The 22,356-nt window shown below is 46.3% G+C and overlaps 1 protein-coding gene across 1 annotated transcript in view; it reads right to left on the minus strand.

Moving 5' to 3' along the window:
- Positions 1-22,356, minus strand: part of QTGAL (queuosine-tRNA galactosyltransferase) — a 2,029,717-nt gene that overhangs the window by 1,580,450 nt on the left and 426,911 nt on the right. Inside the window, exon 5 of the mRNA XM_085616796.1 lies at positions 20,882-20,947. Coding sequence (XP_085472922.1) covers positions 20,882-20,947 — 66 coding nt within the window. The remainder of the gene's footprint in view (positions 1-20,881; positions 20,948-22,356) is intronic.

Raw genomic sequence — 22,356 nt, forward strand, 5'->3', positions numbered from 1 at the left:
TTACAGTATTTTTAGATCTCATATCTTACCAAGGTCTGGCTCTGAGAGGGTGTGACCAACACACTCGGTTTTTATGCGAAAGCATTGACTTTATTTGGCAGTCTTCTTGTTCTGAAATCTACGTGGGTGCAACCTCCGAAGAACTTACCATAGTTACAAATAAAGAATAGACTGGGGAGTCAACATGCTAGAGTTTTAAAAAGAGTTTAAAGTTATTTCATTTATACAGATTAATACACCACAGCAATAAACCAACCTCTGTGAACTTGAACCATTTGTGCCGCCACAGTGTCTGTCAAGCTAGTAAAAGGGGCGACTGACACATATCATTTATTTTCATCATTTGCAACTGCAAGCGCAATGACTGCCTGAAGGGAGAACCAAGGTGCTTCTCTCTAACTGAAAGAAACGTGTTCAGATTTCTTGAATCCATTGATCAAGCATGTTGTGCTTGGAACAAACATTTCAGGGAAGCAGCTGGTGACTAGGAGCTGGAATTAGAAGTGTACTTCCCACTTCTATATGGGACATCGTCCATTGGCATTTCATTGACTTCCACACTTTGTCACACAGTGTTTTTAGGTCTTGGCTGGACAGCATGCTCTGCCTTGAGGAGACACTTCGTGTTCTATCTGTGGGTTTACAAGCCGCCAATTTCCAACCATTGGTAAATTTCACCGTCGCTATAATTTTCTTTGATGCCATTTGTCGTGGCATGTGGGCATCAGACCCTCTTCTTGTGTTTGGCCCTCCCTTAGTGCATGGACCAAGCACATGTCCCCTTACACTGCTTCCTGTTTGCGGAGCTATTTGTTTTCTTTGCTTTTAAGCACTCCATAGGAGTACTTGTGTTTTCAGGCCATCTCCCTGTACACATTCACACATATCACTAAAATGCATGGATATGTACATAAACAAATGCATTTCTTGTTAAAACACGAGCAGCACTTTTTTTCTTGCACGATCCAATGGTACCGCTTGCCAACATCGTTGGTTCACACGACCTCAACATTGTCTCATATGCCGACGACACCCAGCTGATACTCTCCCTCACCAAGGACCCCGCCACCGCAAAAAAACAACTTTCGCGAAGGAATGAAGGCCATCGCCGAATGGATGAAGAACAGTCGCCTGAAACTGAACTCAGACAAGACGGAAGTTCTCAGCCTCGGCCCCACCCCCTCCGCCTGGAGCAACTCCTGGTGGCCGGCCTCGCTGGGAGCTGCGCCGACACCCACTGACCACGCACACAACCTGGGGGGTCCTCCTGGACTCTTCACTGTCAATGACCCAGCAAGTCAACGCAGTCTCCTCCTCCTGCTTCAACACCCTCCGCATGCTTCGCAAGATCTACAGATGGATCCCCACCGGAACCAGAGGGAGGGTCACCCAGGCCCTCGTCACCAGCAGACTGGATTATGGCAACGCCCTCTATGCAGGAACCACAGCCAAACTCCAGAAAAGACTTCAACGCATACAGAACGCCTCCGCACGCCTCGTCCTCGACATCCACTGCCACAGCCACATCACTGCCCACCTGAGAGACCTGCACTGGCTCCCCGTCAACAAAAGGATCACCTTCAAGCTCCTCACCCACGCTCACAAAGCACTCCACGACGCCGGACCTACATACCTCAACAAACGACTCACCTTCTACACTCACAACCGCCAGCTTCGCTCCGCTGACCTCGCCCTCGCCACCGTTCCACACATACACCGAACGACCACCGGCGTCAGATCCTTCTCCCACCTCATCCACCTGCGGCAGACCCAGGACCTGCTGACCTTCAGGAGACTCTTCAAGACCTGGCTGTTCGAGCAGTAGTAGCTCCCCCGCCCCTCTTAGCGCCTTGAGACCCTTGCGGGTGAGTAGTGCGCTCTACAAATGACTGATTGATTGATTGAGTGCGTAGGAGGTTGGCATTGTGTATGGTGTACACTTATTTAAGTGATGCACCTTGCACTAATCCAGGCAATCCTCATGGTGATTTTAGTGGTCTTATACAACCATAAAAAGCTCTCTAACTGGTAGCTGTGGATAACAGCCTTCAGGCTTATCTTGAAGGAGTGTTAAGCAGCTTGTTTTACCAGATTTAATTATGTAGTGTAGATTAAACGAAAAAGAACCACACAGTGTATATATAAAAATAGGTCTATTTATTACACAACACTCACTAACTCATTGGTATATCTCCTACCTGGAGATATAAACACAAATACACAACAATACTTCAATTGTAAACAGGTAAGTAAGCACAAAATACAGTGGTCTCCAGGAGTGACCAAACCATATACTGAAAAAGTGAAATGCAAACTAAGACCAAAGTCGGGACTTGGACCAGGAGACTCAGGGGAGCTGGGGACCCAAGGACCCACCCAAGGTAAGTACCCAGGAACCCCATGGAGGCTGTGTGCAGAGTGGAAACACAGCCGCGTGTCCAATAGAAGTCAACGGGAAAGTTGCAGTTGCAGTTTTGGAGAAAAAGGACCCTTCCCAGTGGACCCTGAAGAAACCCTGTGTGTAAGACAGAAGGTTGGAGAGTCACCCTACCGTGGATACCCCAGGAACCAGGATATCTACAACAGGGAAGCTGGGTGCATAGAGGCGAAGTGAAGTCGGAAACCGCTGTAAACCGCAATGGAGGACTTCAGGAAATATGCAGCTGGAGAAGACTGTGCAAGAGTCCAGTGGAATCCAATGGTGGATTCTGGAAGTGAAGAATCTGTAAGCAGAGGGGACAGTGTCTATGCCACTCAAAGGTGACCAGGAAGCACAGAAGAGCAATACCCACTGATGACGGGCGGTTCAGAAGTGATGACGGTGACCTTGTTGCTGCAGTTTTGAGGCCTAGGAGATACTTAGGAAGACCAGGAGCCATGAATGAGCTGTCCCCGTCAGAAGTCGAGAACCCAGGGGTAGGTGTCCGGCGGGAGCACCAACAGGCCTTGGCAGCTGCAACAGGTGTGGAAAGCGAAGAGTGAGCAACGTTGGGACCTGCAAGGTCCAAGGGACTCACCACAAGCTGGAGAGTCAGAGCAGGACCAAGCAAGCAGGTGAGCCCACTGAAGCAGGAGAATACCCTCAAGAGGACCCAGAGGCCGAAGGCACAGGAGTCGCAAGAGGACCTCAAGCAGCTCACCAAAAAGGAAGGCCCATGGTGCAGAAGATGAAGTGAAGATGATGTACTTGGCAGGAAGAGATGCTGGAGGCTGGAGCTTCTTATAGCCTGAAGATCTCTGGGGTGCAAAGCCAACAAGCTTTGGCACCAGCAAGTCAATGCGGTGCACAGGGGTTTAGTCCCAGCGGTTCCGACAAGGGATACTGGCCTCAAAATTGCAGGGAGGACAGGTCAGGTCTCGAGGGAGTTGCAGAACCACCACCTGTGTTGCTGAGCAGTGCTAAAGGGCATGTGCTCCGTGTCTAAAATGTAAGGCATTTGGTTTCTCACTGATTGACATTTGATTTACTAATAAGTCCCTAGTGCAGTGCATTACGTGTGCCCAGGGCCTGAAACTCAAATGCTACTAGTGGGCCTGCAGCACGGATTGTGCCACCCACACGAGTAGCACTTCAAACATGCCTCAGGCCTGCCACTGGAGAGCCTGTGTGTGCAGTTCTAAACTGCCATGTCAACCTGGCAAGTTAACCTTCTTGCCAGGCCCATCCCTTCCCTTTTATAACATGTAAGGCACTCCAAGGTAGGCCCCAGGTAGTCCCATAGGCAGGGTGCAATGTATTTAAAGGTAGGATATTTGCTTTTACGTTTTACATGTCCTGGTAAAGAAAACGGCTAAATTTGTTTTTCACTACAGCAATACCTATCTCTCCCATAGGTTAGCATTGGAGCTGACATGTAACACTTTACAAGTGTAAGTTCCATTTGGGAGCAGATAGAACATTGGAGTTTGGTGTCTCATGACTCAATTTAAAAAACACTTATTTTAGTGAAGTTGTTTTTTAAATTTCAGGACTGAAAATGCCACTTTCAGAAAATTGGCATTTTCTTACTTTAACCATTCAGTGCCTCTGCCCGTCCCTAGAATACACGCCTGGGTTGGATGACAGTTGGGCTTTGTGAATTCACCGTAGACAGTCAAACACAAACGGAACTGAGGTGTGCCCTGCATATCCTAATGGCCCCTCAACAGGCTGATTGGTCTCCCTGACCTAAAGCGGTGGGAGAAGTTGAAATTTGCACCTAAATAGGGTTGTGCTGCCCCCTCACAAAGAGCTGCATATCCCCCTGTAGTGTGTCTAGAGCCAGGACAAGGAAGGGCAGTATCGTGTGCACTACAAATCCCTTTCTTTGAAGTCTCCCTACTTCAAAGGGTAAAATTGGTAGAAGTACTGGACCTCTGACATCATGTACTCAGAAGACTTCTGGGCTGAGGACATTCGGCCAGGAAAAAGCTGTTGTGGTGCTAAGAGGGACTGCCACTTTGCTGCTTGCTTTGCTGTGTTGGCCTGCTGCTGTTGCCTGGGAGTGGGAGGACTGGACTTTACTTTCTGCATACTGCTTTCTAAGGTTCTCCAAGGAGTTTGCCTCCTGTTACTGAAGTCTCTGGAACATCAAAGACTTCGCCTGCATCTTGCAACTAGCACCTGGGCTTCTCTGCTGTGAGTCCTGCCCTGCCAAGTGGTGCCAAATCTAGTCCTGGGCCATTGGTGGTGAATTTGGTGCTGCAATCAAGAAATTGATGCTTCAACTCCAAAGCATCAGTTCGGAATCAGCACATCCTTAGAGAAATGGACGCATCGCAGCTGCCTGCACTGAAGCCATGGACACCACTCGCCGAGTGCGCGATGCAATGACGTCGACTATCAACGCAGCCCCAACTTTGCCACAGCATCTACGGACCACAGATATCCGTGGTGCACCATCCTGACTCTGATGCATCCCCTACGGTGCGTGGCTTTCGACCAACTAATCGCCTGCAGCCCAGCAGTTTGGCTTTTACGGCGAAGAAGCGACGCACCACACTCTTGACATTGACGCATCATCGACACCGAGTTGCTTTCAGAAACAGAGGGTTCAAACCTGCAACTGACACATCACCTCCTCTTTGCAATGCATCAGAGCAACAAAGCTTTAAAGACCCTGTAGCGCCTTAAGGAACTGACGCCACACCTGCATACGCAATGCATCACCTCCTCTGCTTGACGCATCATCTTTGATTTCTGACGCATCCAATATACTGTAAGGGGGTCTGGATGTTTCCTGCATCCGGCCCGGCTCTATCATGGGCGGACTGAACTTTTGGATTTGTCCCGGTCAAGCGCAACCAGATAGCCCCAGTTGGAGCTACAGACTTCTAAGCACTGCATTTTGATTTAAACTTTAACAATTCATATCTTGACTTGTGAATGTTGGATTTTTGTCGTTTTGGTCTTGTTTTACTCAGGTAAATATTGTCTATGTTCAAAGCTGGTGTGGAGTACTTTTGTGGTGTTTTCACTGTGTTACTATGTGTGTGTGCACAAATACTTTACATATTGCCTCTTTAGTTTAGACTGACTGCTGTGTGCCAAGCTACTAGAGGTTGAGCACTGGTAAACTTTTAGTGTGTACTACACTTACCCCGAGTAGAGTGTGGGTCCCTACTTGGACAGAGTGCATACCTCTTGTTGTTAGATCCCATCTACTGAAAATGTGGATACCACATTGCACAATACTTATTCAGGTATCTGTTGCCTGAATACGTTATTTGCTTCATAACAAATAAACCAAAGCTTAGCCAACCACAATTCTGAGGAAAGAACAATAGTCTTACCCAATAAGTTTAGCAACACCTAGATGTGGTGCAGTTGAGACCCTTCTATTTGCAGATGTTGGGATGGGAATGACCCCTGCATGGCGTACAGTGGTGTCCCCAGCTCTGTGTTCCCAAACTGCAAGTATTTGGAATCCTGTTTTTTAAATTTTGGCCCAAGCCTCATACTGATATAGCATGTGCATGATAACCAGAGACTTCCTTTGACAAACAGTCTGGTGCTGGACCAGGAGGTGTGCACCAAGCATGCTCTCCGTTGTGGTAGAGGCTTACAGTCCCTGTCGCAGGTTTATGCGTGTAGCACAGTGGTAGTAGTATACCATGTTTTTTTAGCAATTGTAGTGTGACCAAGCCTTTTGATCTGTGTCACAAGGGTGGAGGCCTACTGGCAAGTTTGATGTAAAGTTTAGAGGCTACACCCAAGAAGAAGGAGAGGGATCATGATATAAGCTGTTCAGAGTGCTGCAGTGGTTTCCCCAGACTCCCGAATGCTGCTTAAGTGTCCACATGTGGCCAGCTGGTGCTGCAGTCGGCCCTGTTAGTCAATCTCGGTTTCAACTGAGATTCTGAACAACGTTGGAGGAAGGGGAGGCCTTGCACTGCATACCTCACAGCCACTCGGCTCAGATAAAGGCTGTACCTTTGAACTCATGCTTACACGTGTTCATGAGACATTGGAACAGTGTTGGCTTGCAGGATAAGCTATGGTGGGGTTTGTGAGTGACAGGGGTATTGAAGGATTCGTTTATGAGCCACTGACACACGTCTGCTATTGCTAATCACAGTGAATATGCAACTGTGAGATCATTTAAAGTGTAATACGTTTTCGACTATTTTCCTTGAGCATCTGTTGTAGAACCCTGCGTGCCCATTAGTATAACCCTTTCTGTGGTATTTTGTTTTGGAATAATAAAGTCGTTTTATAATAAATTAAACCAAGTGAATTGGACAATTATTATTGCATACTATTTGGTAACTGTTGAGCTTAGAGTTTCCACTTCCCTGAAAAGCTCTGCACAGCTTACCTCACTACAATGGTGGTAAAGTGCCAAAAGTGTGTGCAAAGTTTGCAGTGCCATAGTAGGTCAGGCCACGATAAAAGGTCTCAATCACCACAGGTTTGGCCTAGTAACCCCTGCCCCCAAACAAGTTCTGATATGGTATCTATCACATTATAAAGTTAAATCATCAATGGTGCAACACGAACATGAGTGTGTAAACACTTGTAGCAAAGATCACTTTAGGAGGAGCAACACATTTAGGTGCAAAGTCAACACGAATGTATAAACACTTTTAGAAGCACAAATCACATTCACGGGCAAATCACTTTTAGGTGGAAACACTTAACTGTAAAAACATATCCGTGCAAAATTACGCTAATGTGCAAAAATAATACTTTATATAAGGTAAGCAAAACAGTATTGTCACATTTAAAAGCAAAATCACATTAAGATGCAAAATTAGCAGGAATGTACAAAATTGTTTAGGAGCACATACCATATTTAAGGGCAGAAACATATTTAGGGGCAAAAACATATTTAAGGGCACAATCACAGTTGAAGCAACATGAACATGAGATTTGAAACCGATCAACGCTTTGGGAGCAAAATCATATGTAGGTGCAAAATCACCACATTGGATGCAAAGCCAGCAGGAGTGTGGTATCAACCGAAAGTATATAGAGAAAATGTGGTAGTCATATGTCATGTTAGATGTAAAAGGTGTGCAAGAGTTTCAGGGGGTAGGCGGAATTCTTCGTAGTAACACAAAAACTCTGTGAGATTCTGCAGAGTTCTGCAAGTGGGAGGAATGCGGCATGTTGCACTGCTCGTGCTGATTTTTAGCGCCAGGAGCTTGTTCCACACTGTAAAATCAGCACGAACAGCATCATGCGGTATACCAGAGGGCTCAGCTTTTTTCTGCCGCTCAAGTAGAGTTTCTACTAAAGCGGCAGCTTTCTCAGCGTGAATGGTCACGACCTGTCGGGTTAGAAATCTCGCCGGGAGGCATTCCAGTGCCTGGAAACTGCACTAGGAGAGGCAAATTCCCGCTTCCTATCGCCAATTTAACGTTGGCGAGCCATGCGCAAGAAAAAAGTCCGTCATGAGGCGTATGTGGATTTTTGCCAGAACTCCGCATTCCAAATGGAACACAGAGTGGGCAAAATTCTGCAAAGTCCGCAGGCGGATCTCAATTTTTCACCCACCCCTTTTCAGTATGACTGACCTCTCTTTAGTTATCAGCTCACTGAGGTGGAAAGTCACCCATAGCGAAAGATCAGCAGTAGTGTGGCAAACGTTTAACAGCATAAACCAGATTCAGTTGTCAAATCCATTTTAGATTTGAAATCACTTTTAGGCAAAAATCAGTTTTAGATGAAAGTCATTCTTAGTGCAAAGCAGTGGCGGCTCCTCTGCTAAGGTGGAGGAGCGTCGCCTCACGGCTGCAAAACAGTGGAAAAGAACAAATACAATGATAACTCCATTTAAGAAGTACCGTGACAAATTGGAACCGAGTTGACCTGAAAGAGCTGAAAGGCTGCTCACTCTTTCCCATGAGCAGCCTGCCCCCAAAGGAGATTTGGATAACTGGGAAAGAGAGGAGATCACCGATTGGCAAAGGAAGGCATTTAATATTTATGCCCCATTTCTGATAAAAAAAATTCCCGTCTCAGGCAACATGAATCATCAAAATGGTTCACAAAGGAGTTGGAGACCCTAAAACTCCATTTACGTCAAGCTGAACGAAAGTGGCGAAAACTGTATCCTGCGGAGGATAAGTTGAAATACACTGTAACATTACATGTGTATAAAGCAGCCATTGTGGAGGCTAAGAGAACCTTTTTCACCAATAAGGTACTTAACTCAGACAACAGCTCTAAGGAAATTTTCAATATTGTGAAAGAACTTTCCAACCCGAGTCGTGTGACCCCACCTCTCATAACCACTCAGGAACTTTGTAACAATCTTAATTGCTTTTTTGTGTGGGAAAAAAAAATCAGAATTCTATTGACTCCATTAATAACAATTCCGAAGACAGCATGGTCGATTCTAATTCCTCCTCTCTTGTCACCTTTCCAATGTTGGACAAGAAATCTTTTCTGGATCTAGTAGTGAAGGTCAAATCTGGTTCCCCTATGGAAGAATGCCCTATCAACAAAGAAAGAAATCTTTTGGGCCTTCCCTGATACATTTCTTAACTTGCTTAATGTTTCCCTGTTCCTTGGCATGGTACCACCAGCTTTCAAGGAAGCAGTGGTCATTCCGCTTAAAAAAAAAAAACAGGGACTGGATCCTAAAAAGCTGGAAATTATAGACTCATATCATTACTGTTGTTTCCAGCAAAACTTCAGGAGACTCATGTAGCAGCCTGCCTTAGTTCCTTTTTAGGAGCGTCTAAGTTTCTGGACTCCTATAAGGTAGGTTTTCGTCCAGCACACTCTACTGAATCTGTGGTTTTATCTGTCTTAGACGATCTAAAGGACAGGCTGACATTGGCCGTTCCCAGGCCCTCGTCCTCCTAGACCTGTCTGTGGCTTTTGACACCGTGAACCACAAAATATTGTTGGATCGCATTGCCGCAGCGGGCCTCGGAGGTTTGGCTCTGGACTGGTTCAGCTCCTTTTTACCTTTTAAATCAAATACTGTTGAACTGAGTTGCGGGTCCCACAGGGTTCCTCTCTCTCGCCGAATCTGTTCAACATTTATGTGCGTCCCCTAATTTCGAGTCTCTGGCAGTTGGGGGTTAAAATCTTCAACTATGCTGATGACATGCAGCTAATTTTTAGTTTGGAGTACACTACGGAATCAAATGATTTTATCAGGAGCTCCATGCTGCATGTAAAAAATTGGATGGATAAGAACCATTTGAAACTCAATTCTGAAAAAACTGAGATCCTCATTCCTAGCAACAAACTGACTTTTTGGACACCCGCCTACTGGCCCCATGAGTTATGTGTGGCCCCAATTCCTAAACCTGTGATAAAGAGTCTTGGTCTCCACATTGATTCAGACCTCTCTATAAGCGCTCAAATTAGTTCCGTTACTTCTGCCTGTTTCGTTCAGCTCCGCAAATTGCGCAAGATCAGACTTTTTTTTAATAAAGAGGTCAGTATTCAAATTGTGATTGCCCTTGTTCTCTCAAAAATCGATTACGGAAACGCCCTTTACCTTAGCATCCCACTATATATGAGGCATCATCTTCAGTTAATTCAAAACCAAGCAGCAAGATTCATCCATCTTAAGGATAGAAAAAGCCACATCACTCCGCTGCTTAAAGATCTCCACTGGCTCCCAGTGGAGCAGCGTGCAGTGTTTGAAACTGGCTGCATTCTTTTTAAAGCCATTTATGAAACTGGCCCTAAGTTCATTTCCTCTTGCATTAGCAAGCATCTGTCCCAGCGCATTCTGAGATCAATGCATCTGAATCTTTTGACAGTGCCTAGAATCAGACGTAAACACATTAGTGGGACCCGGTTCTCCTTTCTGGGCCCGAAGCTTTGGAACTCACTGCCTACCTTTATTAGGCTTGTGGCGGATTATGTGAGGTTCAGTAAACTGCTTAAAACGTGGTTGTTCACCCTGGCGTACAACTAGCTTCTCATTGCTTGCTTTTTCTCTGTCTTTCTCTTTGTTTACCCTTTCTCCTCTGTGCCCCCATAGCGCCAAGAGGCCGGTTGGTGAACGAGTGCTCAAAAAATTACCATGTAACATAACTCAAGGTTATTATCATTGTATTTGTTCCTGCTGGCCGCTTTGCGGGTGGGAGGGCTGATCTGCTATCAGAGCAGGGGAGCAGTGGTTTAGAGCATGGGTGTTGTAAATTGAAACGACGATGTGATTAAGCATTTACTAAAGACATGAATTCTCCTTCCTTAGAACTTGTCTCTTTCGTTATGTTGACTAAAGTCTGGACTCCATTTTGTATTGTCATGTCTCCACGTGCTCAACACGAGAAGAGTCCTATCTTCGTGTTAGTTGCTCTTGCAATCTGCCTAGTAACAGTCTATAAATAGCTCCTTTGTCCGTCTGGCGCATGCCCAGGCTTGACCACATCTGTTATCAGTTAGTCCTTGCTTGACCATGTTTTCGCGGGCTCAAGGAGTGTGTCAGCTCCGCCCATATATTGATTCAGTATCGAAAATGACCATAAAAGGTAATATTCTTTGCCTCATGTTGTATCCACCCACTTATGAGCCCCTCTGTTGTGTATAAAAGGGGACCGTGTACGCAAGTTCTTTGTGCTACTCTATGCAATACTGAAGGGTGTTGTATGGATTGTAGGACCATCCTTAAGGGTTAATAAACTTTGTCTTTGTACTTTGCAGTTTCCGTGCCAACTTCCTTATAGATTCCATTGCAGGAGAGCGAACCCTTGTGTCCTGCGGGCCTAGCTGGGGCCTGTATTCATCAATTGGCGCCCAACGTGGGGCTCATCGGCGACTCGGATGCTCGAAGGACTGGTCGCGACGAAGGTGAGGAATTTGGCCGGGGATGTGATCACTGCCAGAGGCACTTTAGTCCTGGCATCCCGAGGTTTTCTTCCTTCCCTTCCGAGCTGACCATCTGGGTGGCGCCGGTCCTCGACTGAGACCTCTTCTGTCGGTCCTGCCGTGACAGCCGTTTGGGCGAATTTTGGAGCTTGGCAGTTGGAATCTGGACTCTTGATTGGTAAGAACCGTTGTACGGTACTTGCTCCGAGTTTTTGAAGCCTGGTTTGGCTATTTTGAGTTTGATTTGTGATGACCGGTCATATCTTGTATTGGCTATTGTGAGAATATATGCGTTGCAACACATATAGGCAGGTAATGTGGAGATATTTCTCCGGAACTGTGTAACTTTGAACGGCACAACGTTTAAGTGCCATTTTTGATAATACTGCATATTTTGCATTATTTTAGAACATGCCTGCTTTTAGCGCACTCCGTAAGTGGTGCTGCTGCTTTGGAAACCGGTTAAACCTCGAGGAATCTGCTCCAGCTCCCCCAGAGGGGACTCCTAATAGGGATATGTATGTGAAGCATGGTCTTTCCTCTATAATGTACAGCACAATATGGAGGAAATACACCAAGAAGGATCCTGAGTTACGATGGCCTTTGTATGGTTCGTTTGATATGCGTAAGATTGAGTATGTGGAACAGTGTATGTGCAAACGGCGTGCTCGTCAGGATATGTTTGAGTGTGTGCGGTTGTGGGTGAAGGAAGTGCGTGAGCGAGAGAAACGTGAGAAAGCGCTGTTTGATAAAGAGCAACGGAAGAATGATCATGTGCGAGCACAGGAAGCGAAGCGTCGGGAGGAAAGAGAACAGGCGGAGAGGCAAGAGAAAGAGCGCAGATTGCAAGTCTCGGGTCAATATGCTGTTCGTCAATCACTTTATCCTGTCCTTAATAATCCTGACGATGATTTTTATTTATTAGATCGTTCTCCGCCCCCTTATGTTGGCGCGTCTGCCCCGAGGTCGCAAGATTCTGGATCGGTTTCGGGTAAGGTAGACACGCGGTCCATGCTATCGGTTGACCGAATGAGTGAGCTTCGGCAAGTTTCTTTTCGTGCACTCAAGGGCAAGTTGTCCCTGGCTGAATTGTTGAATTCCTGGGAGCTGTGGCAGGATAGAGAAAAGTTGTATTTTTTGGGCCACTTTTCTGAGGAAGTGATTGCTGCTTTCCGGAAATATTCCAGTGTCTTTGAGCCTGACGATGTGGTATTAGATGCTAAAGCATTGCGTAATGGTGTTTTTTCTCCCTCTAAGGCGCCTGATGCGGTTCGGCGGCTGTTTGCATTGCGGGATGCGGTGAGGGACCTTAAAGAGAAAGCGCGCCAACAAGCTGAGGAGGAGAAGCAGTCGGATTCGCATACCGGAGATGGCCACTCATCCACCTCCCAGTCAGATAAGAGCGACCTAGTGCATGCTAAACCAATGCGAGAGGCGGCACCTTTGTATGTTCCTCCTAAAGGAGCGGGGACTAGTTCGGATATTACCTCCGCCGATGCTAAGGGATATTTTGTGTACAATTGGGTTTATACTCCTTGGCATAGGGCTGATGTCATGGCATTAAAAAATGCATTGCCTGATCCTCGCAAGAATCCAGCGGCCTTTTACGAAGAAGTTGAGGGGGCCCTGAATTCTTGTACTATGACCTTAGCAGATATAGATCTGTTCTTTGGGCTTATTTTACCACCAGATATGTGGCGATCTGTGCGGAAGGTGGATGATGTTGCCGCTTTTAAGGCTCGGTGGTCTGAGCTTGAGGATGAGGATAGGGAGAGGAAGCCCGCGCAGAAACCACCTCAGATTATCTTAGATCTCCCTGCTGCTATTCTGACTAAGCTGAAGACAATCATCCCCCCTAAAAAGATTGACTGGAATATGTTAGCCTCGTGTAAGCAGAAAGTTGACGAATCAGTTGCAGATTTCTTTACGCGCTTTGAGGAGACGTTTCATGATTTTAGTGGTCAGTCGCTTACGGATGATACGGGTCGACACCTCTTTGCTGATAAATATGTGGCGAATTTACTACCGGCGATCGCGGCCCGCCTAAAAGCGAGTGAAAGTTCTTGGTCCTCTGCGACCCCGACAGCCCTCCTGACTATAGCTCAGTATTATGAGCGTCAGGAGCAAGAAGCGAAGGGACAGGAGGAGAAGAAATCGAAAGATTTAAAAACCAAGGTGATGTTAGCGCAAGTATATGGTCCGCCCCGTCGGGGTGTCAATACAGGTAGGGGAGGATTTTATGGTCCTCCCTCGGGCCGATCTGATTTGAACAGGAACCAATGTGCGTATTGTAAGCAATCGGGACACTGGGCCAGAGATTGCCCGGCGTTGCATGCTTCGCGTCAGGGACACAATCAGGGAGGCCCGAGAGGTAGAGGGGGTTTCTCGAATTTTAGAGGGAATTCCAACGATCACGCTCGTTTTGACCCTGCCGGGCAGCAACGAGATAGGCCTAATGTTTTCGATCGACAAAACCAGTATCAAGTGTCGGGGATTGACCGCTCTGGGTACCATGATTCTCAGCATGCATAGGAATGCGTTGGATGGGGGTTAGAATCAGTTGAGGTGCCGGTTGATCAGAAGGGTCCTTACGTATCAGCTGAGGTTTTGGGTTCTACTGATCAGTTCCTAGTGGATACAGGAGCGACTCGTAGTGCGCTGTCTAAACAATTGGTTCCGAGGGCTCCCCCATCTGGCTTAATGGTTACATCGGTAGGGTTTGACGGTACACTCTCCCGAAGCCCTCTTTCGCGGCCCCTCACATTTCAGGTTGATTCTTTTTCTGCACCCTGTCCGTTTTTGCTTGCCCCGAACACGCCGGACAACATTATGGGCCTTGATATGTTAAAGCACTTCAGAGCTACGATCCGCTGCTCCCCTGCTGGAGTGCGGGTGATATTAAATGACAATTACCCTCGGTCTGAACGGATGTGTGTGGTTGCAGAGGATGCTGTGTTAGCTACCCTCCCTCGTGCTTTGTGGGCCACTTCGGATACTGATGTGGGACAGATGGTGATTCCGCCTGTTCACATTAGTGTCCAGGAGGGGGCGGTGTTACCACGCCTCCCACAGTATCGTATTTCCCAGGAGGGGGAGGAGGCTCTTATACAGATTGTGCAGGATTTGATTAAGGTGGGAGTAGTGGAGGAAGTTCCCTACAACGTCTGTAATAGCCCGATTCTACCCATTTTGAAAAAGGATACGGATGCCAAAGTTTATCGGTTTATAATTGATTTGAGAGAAGTAAACAAGATCGTGATACCTCAGTACCCAGTGGTTTCTGATATCACGACGTTGCTTACTTTGGTCCCGCCTACGGCGACCGCGTTTTCAGTTATTGATTTGAAAAATGCCTTCTTTTCGATTCCTATTCATCCCGATAGCCGATACCTTTTTGGTTTCACTCTAAATAATAGGTCTTAGCGGTTTTGTAGAATCCCTCAGGGCTACACAGAAAGCCCTAGCATTTACAGTCAAGCTTTGAAAAGACAATTGGATTCCTTTGTTCTGCCCGAGGGTGTCGCCCTCATTCAATATGTCGATGACATCTTGCTGGCGGCCGACACTCCGGAGTTGTGTGAAAAGAGTACGTTGTCCTTGCTTTCCTTTTTGGCATCCCACAATCACAAAGTATCTCGGAAGAAATTGCAGTTCTGTAGACCAAAGGTGACTTATCTGGGTCACCTTTTGTCTAAGGAGGGGCGTGCACTCACACCAGATCGTATCCAAGTAATTCTGGACACGCCGACGCCGTCCACGCAGAAGGACGTGCGTGCATTTTTGGGTCTTGTTTCTTTTTGTAGGCAATGGATATTAGGGTTTTCACACATAGCTAAGCCATTATTAGCCCTTTTGACAAAAGACACACCTATTCCGATTCCTTGGTCAAATGAGTGTGACGTTGCTTTCCAGCAATTGCGACAGGCCCTTTGTTCAGCACCAGTGTTAGGGACCCCTGATTATACAAAACCTTTTTCGCTGTATGTGCATGAGAAAGATGGATGTGCATTATCAGTTTTGGTACAGATGCACGGCGACAAGCAGCGCCCGTGTGCATATTTCTCGGCTGTACTTGACCCTGTTGCCCGAGCATTGCCTGGTTGCTTTCGCTCGGTTGCGGCGACAGCTGTGTCAATACGCCAAAGCGAGGGAATTGTGTTATCTCATAAGCTGTTGGTATTAGTCCCCCATGCTGTTGATGCCCTGCTTAATCAGACAAAGACGCAGCATTTGACCAGTGCCCGTTTAACGGGATATGAGCTGACGCTTTTGGCTCCTCATATTACGTTAAAGAGGTGCGTAACGTTAAATCCGGCCACATTGTTGCCATACCCCGAGAATCAGTCTGAAGCACAGAAAGCACATGATTGTATTCTTGTGACTGAGGAACAAACAAAGGGTCGTATTGATCTCCAGGATACGCCCTTTCCAGATGTAGATGGAGAACTGTGGGTGGACGGGTCATGCCTGAAGCTACTAGATGGTACGACTTCAGCAGCGTATGCAATTACCACATTGCAAACAATAGTGGAGACAGCACGCATACCACAGAAATCAGCTCAAGCAGCGGAACTGATAGCATTAACACGAGCATGTGAGCTCAGTACAGGATTGTGTGTGAATGTTTATACAGATAGCCGGTATGCCTTCGGAGTAGCGCACGATTTCGGCCTGCTCTGGAAGGAGAGAGGGTTTTTAACGTCACATGGAGTAAAAATAATGCATGGGGAGTTAGTTCACAATCTTTTAACTGCATTGACATATCCGAAGAAAATTGCCATCGTTAAATGTAGCGCCCATAGGAAAGTAGTCGATAAAGTTGGAGAAGGGAATGCCTTAGCAGACCGGGTGGCACGGAAGACTGCGATGCAGCCCGGTGCTACTGCCATGTATGTAGTGAAGTCACAGGTAGAAAGATGGCACGATGCGAAGGAAGAAGTGCGAGAAATACAAAGGACCGCTTCTGATAAAGAACGGGAGCAATGGTCCAGTGAGGGAGAATTGGATGATGAGGGTTGCTGGAGAAATAAGCAGATGGATAGAAGGAAATTACCCACGGCTTTTGTACAACCTATGGTTCAGATGGCACATGGGCTAGCTCATGTTGGAGCTTCCGCAATTGTAAAATTGCTTACCCAAGTCTGGGAGCATCCAGAGATTGCTAGCACGGCAAAGAGGGTGGTGCAGACCTGTATGATTTGCCTGAGGTACAACCCAGGAAAGGGTACTCGAACTCCAGCAGGAGGATTTGCGACACCTACTGCACCCTTTGAGGTTCTGCAGATGGATTACATCCAGCTTGAGCGCTGTAACAATTTGAAGTATGTTCTAGTAGTGGTTTGTGCCTTCAGTAAATGGGTTGAGGCATACCCTACGAAAGACAATACTGCAATGACTACCGCTAAGATGCTATTGAAGGAGTTCTTCCCTCGATATGGCGTTTGTAGGCTTTTGTGGAGTGATAACGGACCCCACTTTGTAGCGGATGTTATAAAGTATGTTTTGAAGGGTCTGGGCAACACCCAGAAGTTTCACGCAGTGTTTCACCCTCAATCTGCGGGGCTAGTCGAGAAGTATAATGGTACACTGAAGCTCAAGATCGCTAAAATCCAAGCTTCGACGTCTTTGACTTGGCCAGATGCTTTACCGCTGGCGTTATTGTCAATTAGATCGGTACCGCACTCTCGAACCGGTCTTACACCGTACGAGATTGTCTTTGGACGCCCAATGAATATTTGGGGTCCACCAAAACCTAAGACTGTGTATGATGTACCTTGTGTAATGATGAATGATTATCTGGCGCAGTTAACGGATAACTTGGTTTCTATTCATCAACAGGTCCGGGAGGCGCTCCCTGATCGGTCCACCGGTGAAGGACATAGTCTCCGGCCTGGCGACTATGTCATGGTGAAGATTTTTGACAGGACAAACAGCTTGGAGCCGAGATGGGTTGGTCCTGAGCAGGTCCTACTTGCAACGAGGACGGCTGTGCGAGTTTCCAACAGAAAGAATTGGATCCATTCCCTGCACTGTCGCAAAGTACCGCCCGGATTGGTGGAGCCTGCTGTATTGACCGATCAACGAGAAATTCTGGCTGCAGAGAAAGGCCGTGCTGGGGAACCGAACGACACTGAGGAGCTCTTCCCGGACCACGCAACTCCTGGAGGAAAGCGATATCATCTCAGGCCAAGGAAGTGAATTCTTCAGTACCGGGACACGTTGTCAGAACGGCCCTTGGGTTAGTGAAATGGAGAGCCAATGAGGCAAGGGGGGGGGGGGGATCAGCCCTGCATTAGTGTAGCGACACCCGTCTTGGCCCGCTGGTGAAGAAATCGACCGCTGCCCAAGGGGAAGAGTTCTGACAAACCTTTTAGTTTCAGGAAGATATTGACTCTTTATTCTGACATGGAGAAAAAGAAAATCCTTTGTGCATCAGGTTTTATGCTTACCGTAGCTATTGTGGGGATAACCACATGGTTTGTGGAGGATGTGACTCCCGCTCGAAAGCTACTTGTGTTGACTACTCCAGTGCCTGAGGAGCACTATTTTTATACACTACCGTACCAGGAGTTGAAGCATCGTCAGTCTTATTTGAATAACACTTTCATCCAGATGTTGCATCACACCCATGTTGCTACGAATGCTACGAACTGTTGGATATGTGGTATGATGCCAGCTCATCAGAAGAAAGGAGGAACGCCATTCATACCTCTCCCTTTCTCTCATAATGGCTCTTGTAGAGCATGGTACACTTTGCTTTTTGCCACCCGGAAACCCACAGTGGGACGATTACTCTTCAGACTCAATAAAGAATGTCATCAGGATAAAGATGGATATCCGCAAGCGAATGGGACAATTTGGGAATGGGAAGAGTATCGACCAGACAATGAATCGATTCCCTATATTTTCACGAACACCAGAGACACTGTGGGAAAAGACAGATTTGTGATTCAAGTGGCACAAGCTCAAGCGGACCTGTGTGTCCAGAGTGTGGGTTATATTCCTGTTGGTGTTAGTGATTGCATTACCATATTAAACATCGACGGGTTGAATAACAGTACCTTTTTAGCATCCCATAATACATACTTCGTATGTGGAAATAAAGGTTATTACCGTTTGCCAGCCGGTTGGTCTGGAGTATGTTATGTGGCATTTCTATTGCCCCCTGTATTCTTGGCACCTGCATCTTATCATAAGGATTTGAAGTTGTTAAATAATGTGACTGTAAATAGGTACAAACGCACTCTATCAATTGATGATGTGGATCAGACTGACACTAGTCTGCAGCAGTATATTGATTTTAATTTAGGATTGTTTTTCTTCGTTGGAGCCGCCCTAAATAGTAGGAAAGTTCGAAGGTTAACAAGAGTGGTAGAGGCTGTGACAAACCAAACCGCTGCTGCTCTTGGGAATCTTACGGAAGAATTACAGATTACTAGAATTGTTGCATTGCAGAATCGTATGGTGCTAGATGTTATGTTAGCCGACCGAGGTGGAGCTTGTAAAATTATCGGAAGTAGTTGTTGTGTGTTTATCCCTGACCACACGCCGTCAGTCTATAATGCAATCAACAGGTTGCATAAAATTGCAGCCGAAATCCATACAGAAAACGGCACTTGGTCCTTTTCTGGATGGTTTTGGGCATTGATCACTGCTTGGGGGTGGAAGGTTTTAACTGGTCTCTGTATTATTGTAGCAGTTCTGTTTTCTTGCTGCATTTGTGTCCAATGTGGTCCCTTGCTCTGTTCCTTATGTGTATCATTCTGTATTCCCGATAAGAAAGCTATTGCCGATGTCACTTATCAGAAACATTTAGCTAAAGAAGTAGAGGAAATGATGACAATTGACATATATGATGATTATCCTAACAAACCGGATGTCTTCAGTAAATGCTGAAAGGGTCGTCTGTTGTAAATTGAAACGACGATGTGATTAAGCATTTACTAAAGACATGAATTCTCCTTCCTTAGAACTTGTCTCTTTCGTTATGTTGACTAAAGTCTGGACTCCATTTTGTATTGTCATGTCTCCACGTGCTCAACACGAGAAGAGTCCTATCTTCGTGTTAGTTGCTCTTGCAATCTGCCTAGTAACAGTCTATAAATAGCTCCTTTGTCCGTCTGGCGCATGCCCAGGCTTGACCACATCTGTTATCAGTTAGTCCTTGCTGGACCATGTTTTCGCGGGCTCAAGGAGTGTGTCAGCTCCGCCCATATATTGATTCAGTATCGAAAATGACCATAAAAGGTAATATTCTTTGCCTCATGTTGTATCCACCCACTTATGAGCCCCTCTGTTGTGTATAAAAGGGGACCGTGTACGCAAGTTCTTTGTGCTACTCTATGCAATACTGAAGGGTGTTGTATGGATTGTAGGACCACCCTTAAGGGTTAATAAACTTTGTCTTTGTACTTTGCAGTTTCCGTGCCAACTTCCTTATAGATTCCATTGCAGGAGAGCGAACCCTTGTGTCCTGCGGGCCTAGCTGGGGCCTGTATTCATCAAGGGAGGTGTGGTTTGTCCTCTCCAAGTGTGTAATGATTGTTTGTCCAGCCCTCTGGGGCCGTCCAAAACAGTCATGCGCACTTTGCATGTTCTCCATGCAGGCTGCATTAAAGCCTGCATTGAGAATATGCCCAGGCACCCATTCCCTGGCTGAGCGCCGATCCACGGCGCTCAGACCAATCACAATGCTGCATTGCAGTTCTGTGATTAGCTTAGGGGAGGGAGCCCGGCTGCTTCCTGTTCCGGCCCCAAGGAGGAGAGACAGATGACTTGGGAGACAGGGGGAGAGCGGCGAGCAGGTACGTTTTTTTCTTTTCTTTTTTAAATCCCATTACAAATCTGCCCCCAAACCCCCCCGTCCCGCCCCACCCCACCCCTCCCGATCCATGCCAGCCACTACTGGTGGAAAGTAAGCAGCATTGAAGAATCACATTTAAGAGCAAAAACCATTTAGGTGCAAAATTCCCATTATGGTGCACAATCACCATTGGCATAATATTAGCAGAATTATCGAAACACTATTTGAATACAAATCATCATTTGGTATAAAATCATATCTAGGGTCAAAAGAAAACTTGGTGCAGCAACAACAAGAGTATGGGAACACTTTTAGGAGGACCTCTGATGAAGAACAGGCCTGTATTACTTCACTATTCATGCATAGCAATGAGAACCGCTCAGGAAAGCGAACGAACACAGTTAATGGTCAAAGTTGAGAATGAAATATTCCTCTGGCCTCATCCAAAATTCAAAACAGAAATGGCACTTCCTTCAAGCAATAACTTTAGGGGCTTGACCCAAACGAACCAATGGCTGAAGGGGCTGCCCCAAAATCCCCAATATTTTCTTTTCAATGTTGATGGATGGTTCTGAAAAAGTTAAAGCTTAATGTAAAACAATGTAAAACAATTCATTAAGAAGCCCTTATCAGGCACATTTGGCGCTCTTATGCTGTGCAAGAAACCATATGTTCAGCGATCTACCAATCGTTTTTATCTCTCTACCGTTCTATGTTTTCATAACAGTTATACTTCCAACTCTGGTGGCATCACTCACAAACTTGAATTAAAAAGTCTGAAATTGGCATGAAGAAAATGAAAATGCTGTACTCACACTCTTGGGGTGCTCTTTGGCAGCTTCACACTGCAGACGCACTCTCTGAGGCATCATCACGTCATCCTGTAATAAATAGGACACTGTTATAGAACATGAACACGGTCACAGGCCTGATCTCAGACACACATGATGGTTTGTTGTTAGGTTTTACTGTAGCTTCACCGCACGCCCGGCTGAATGGCTCCCTTCAATCGTGTGGTGTCGAAAAATAGGATTTCCTGAATGTTGGCAGTTTAGTCATAAGACACACAGAATGGACGATGACGATGAAATCCACTAAACAAGGGGATTACCAAAATAAAGTATGATATATTTAAGAGTAGATTGCAAAAGACTTAAAAACTGGTAGCAGATTTAACATGGAATCTTACGTCCTAGTACCTGAACTATGTTGAAAAAACGTACATAAATAAATGTGTTTCTTGTACAAATGTTTGTCAGCAGAGTAGGGAAGACTGTTTGGGAAACAACCTTTTTTCCACGCGGTCTTTACCAAGCGATAGCTTTACCACGCAATACCTTTACCACACAGTAATTTTACTAGTCATGCATTAACAACGAAAATGTAAGTCTATAGCAGGTAAGTGAAGCTGTCTATATGTAGCAGACAAAGCATTTTTTGGTTTGCTAATAACTTTAGCACACTTTGACGAATCTTCACAGAATTTTCCAAAGTAATCTACATTGTCTAGTTCTGCTTGGAAAGTTTCGGGGTCATCTGTCAAGCAGAGGCAGAAAAAAAGGGGGGTCAAAACAATGTGTGTTTCCCATGCAATTTCCCATAGAGATTTTAGACACAAATACGGCCCGAACCACTCAACAAAATAACACCAAATTTGGCAGAAAGCTATTGGTCGAGAAAGAGCCCTTTTTTTGTGATTTGGTGTAAATCCATTCAGTAGTTTTGGAGTTATTAAAGAAAAAGGATTTATAAATAACTAGGGATGTGAACCCTCCGCGGATCCAACAGATCTCATGCTAAAATCTGATTGGCTGCCAACACTTCAACGAGGAAGTGTTAGCAGCCATCTTGGGACTCTGACTCATCCAAGTCCCAAGAAAAAAGGTGAAAAAAAAAAAAAAAAGAAGGGGGCAGGGTCGGAATACAAAACAAAAACCAAGCGGGGTTTCCCCCACTTGTATTTTTTTCTCGACCCAGGTTGGCCGGGGGGGAATTCATTATATTACTGGGGGTCCACAGCCCCCTTCCGGGGCTGATTTCGGCCCCGGAGACCACAACCCACCCTGGGCCAGGCCATACAAAAATAGAGGTATGGGGGGCACAGCCCGCTTCCATGAGCCAATTTCGGCCCCGGTGGACCCCATCCCCTGGGGTCTTGCAGTGCAATCTAAAGGGAGGGGAGCAGAGTGGCCCCCCTCCTGATGCCATTAATAGCCCTGGGGATCCCATCCCCCAGGGCCAGCTATGCACCTGGGTGCCTACCCTGGGACATAGCAGTCTCCCTGTCTGT

Source organism: Triturus cristatus, chromosome 7 (assembly GCF_964204655.1).
Source record: "Triturus cristatus chromosome 7, aTriCri1.1, whole genome shotgun sequence".
NCBI lineage: Eukaryota > Metazoa > Chordata > Amphibia > Caudata > Salamandridae > Triturus > Triturus cristatus.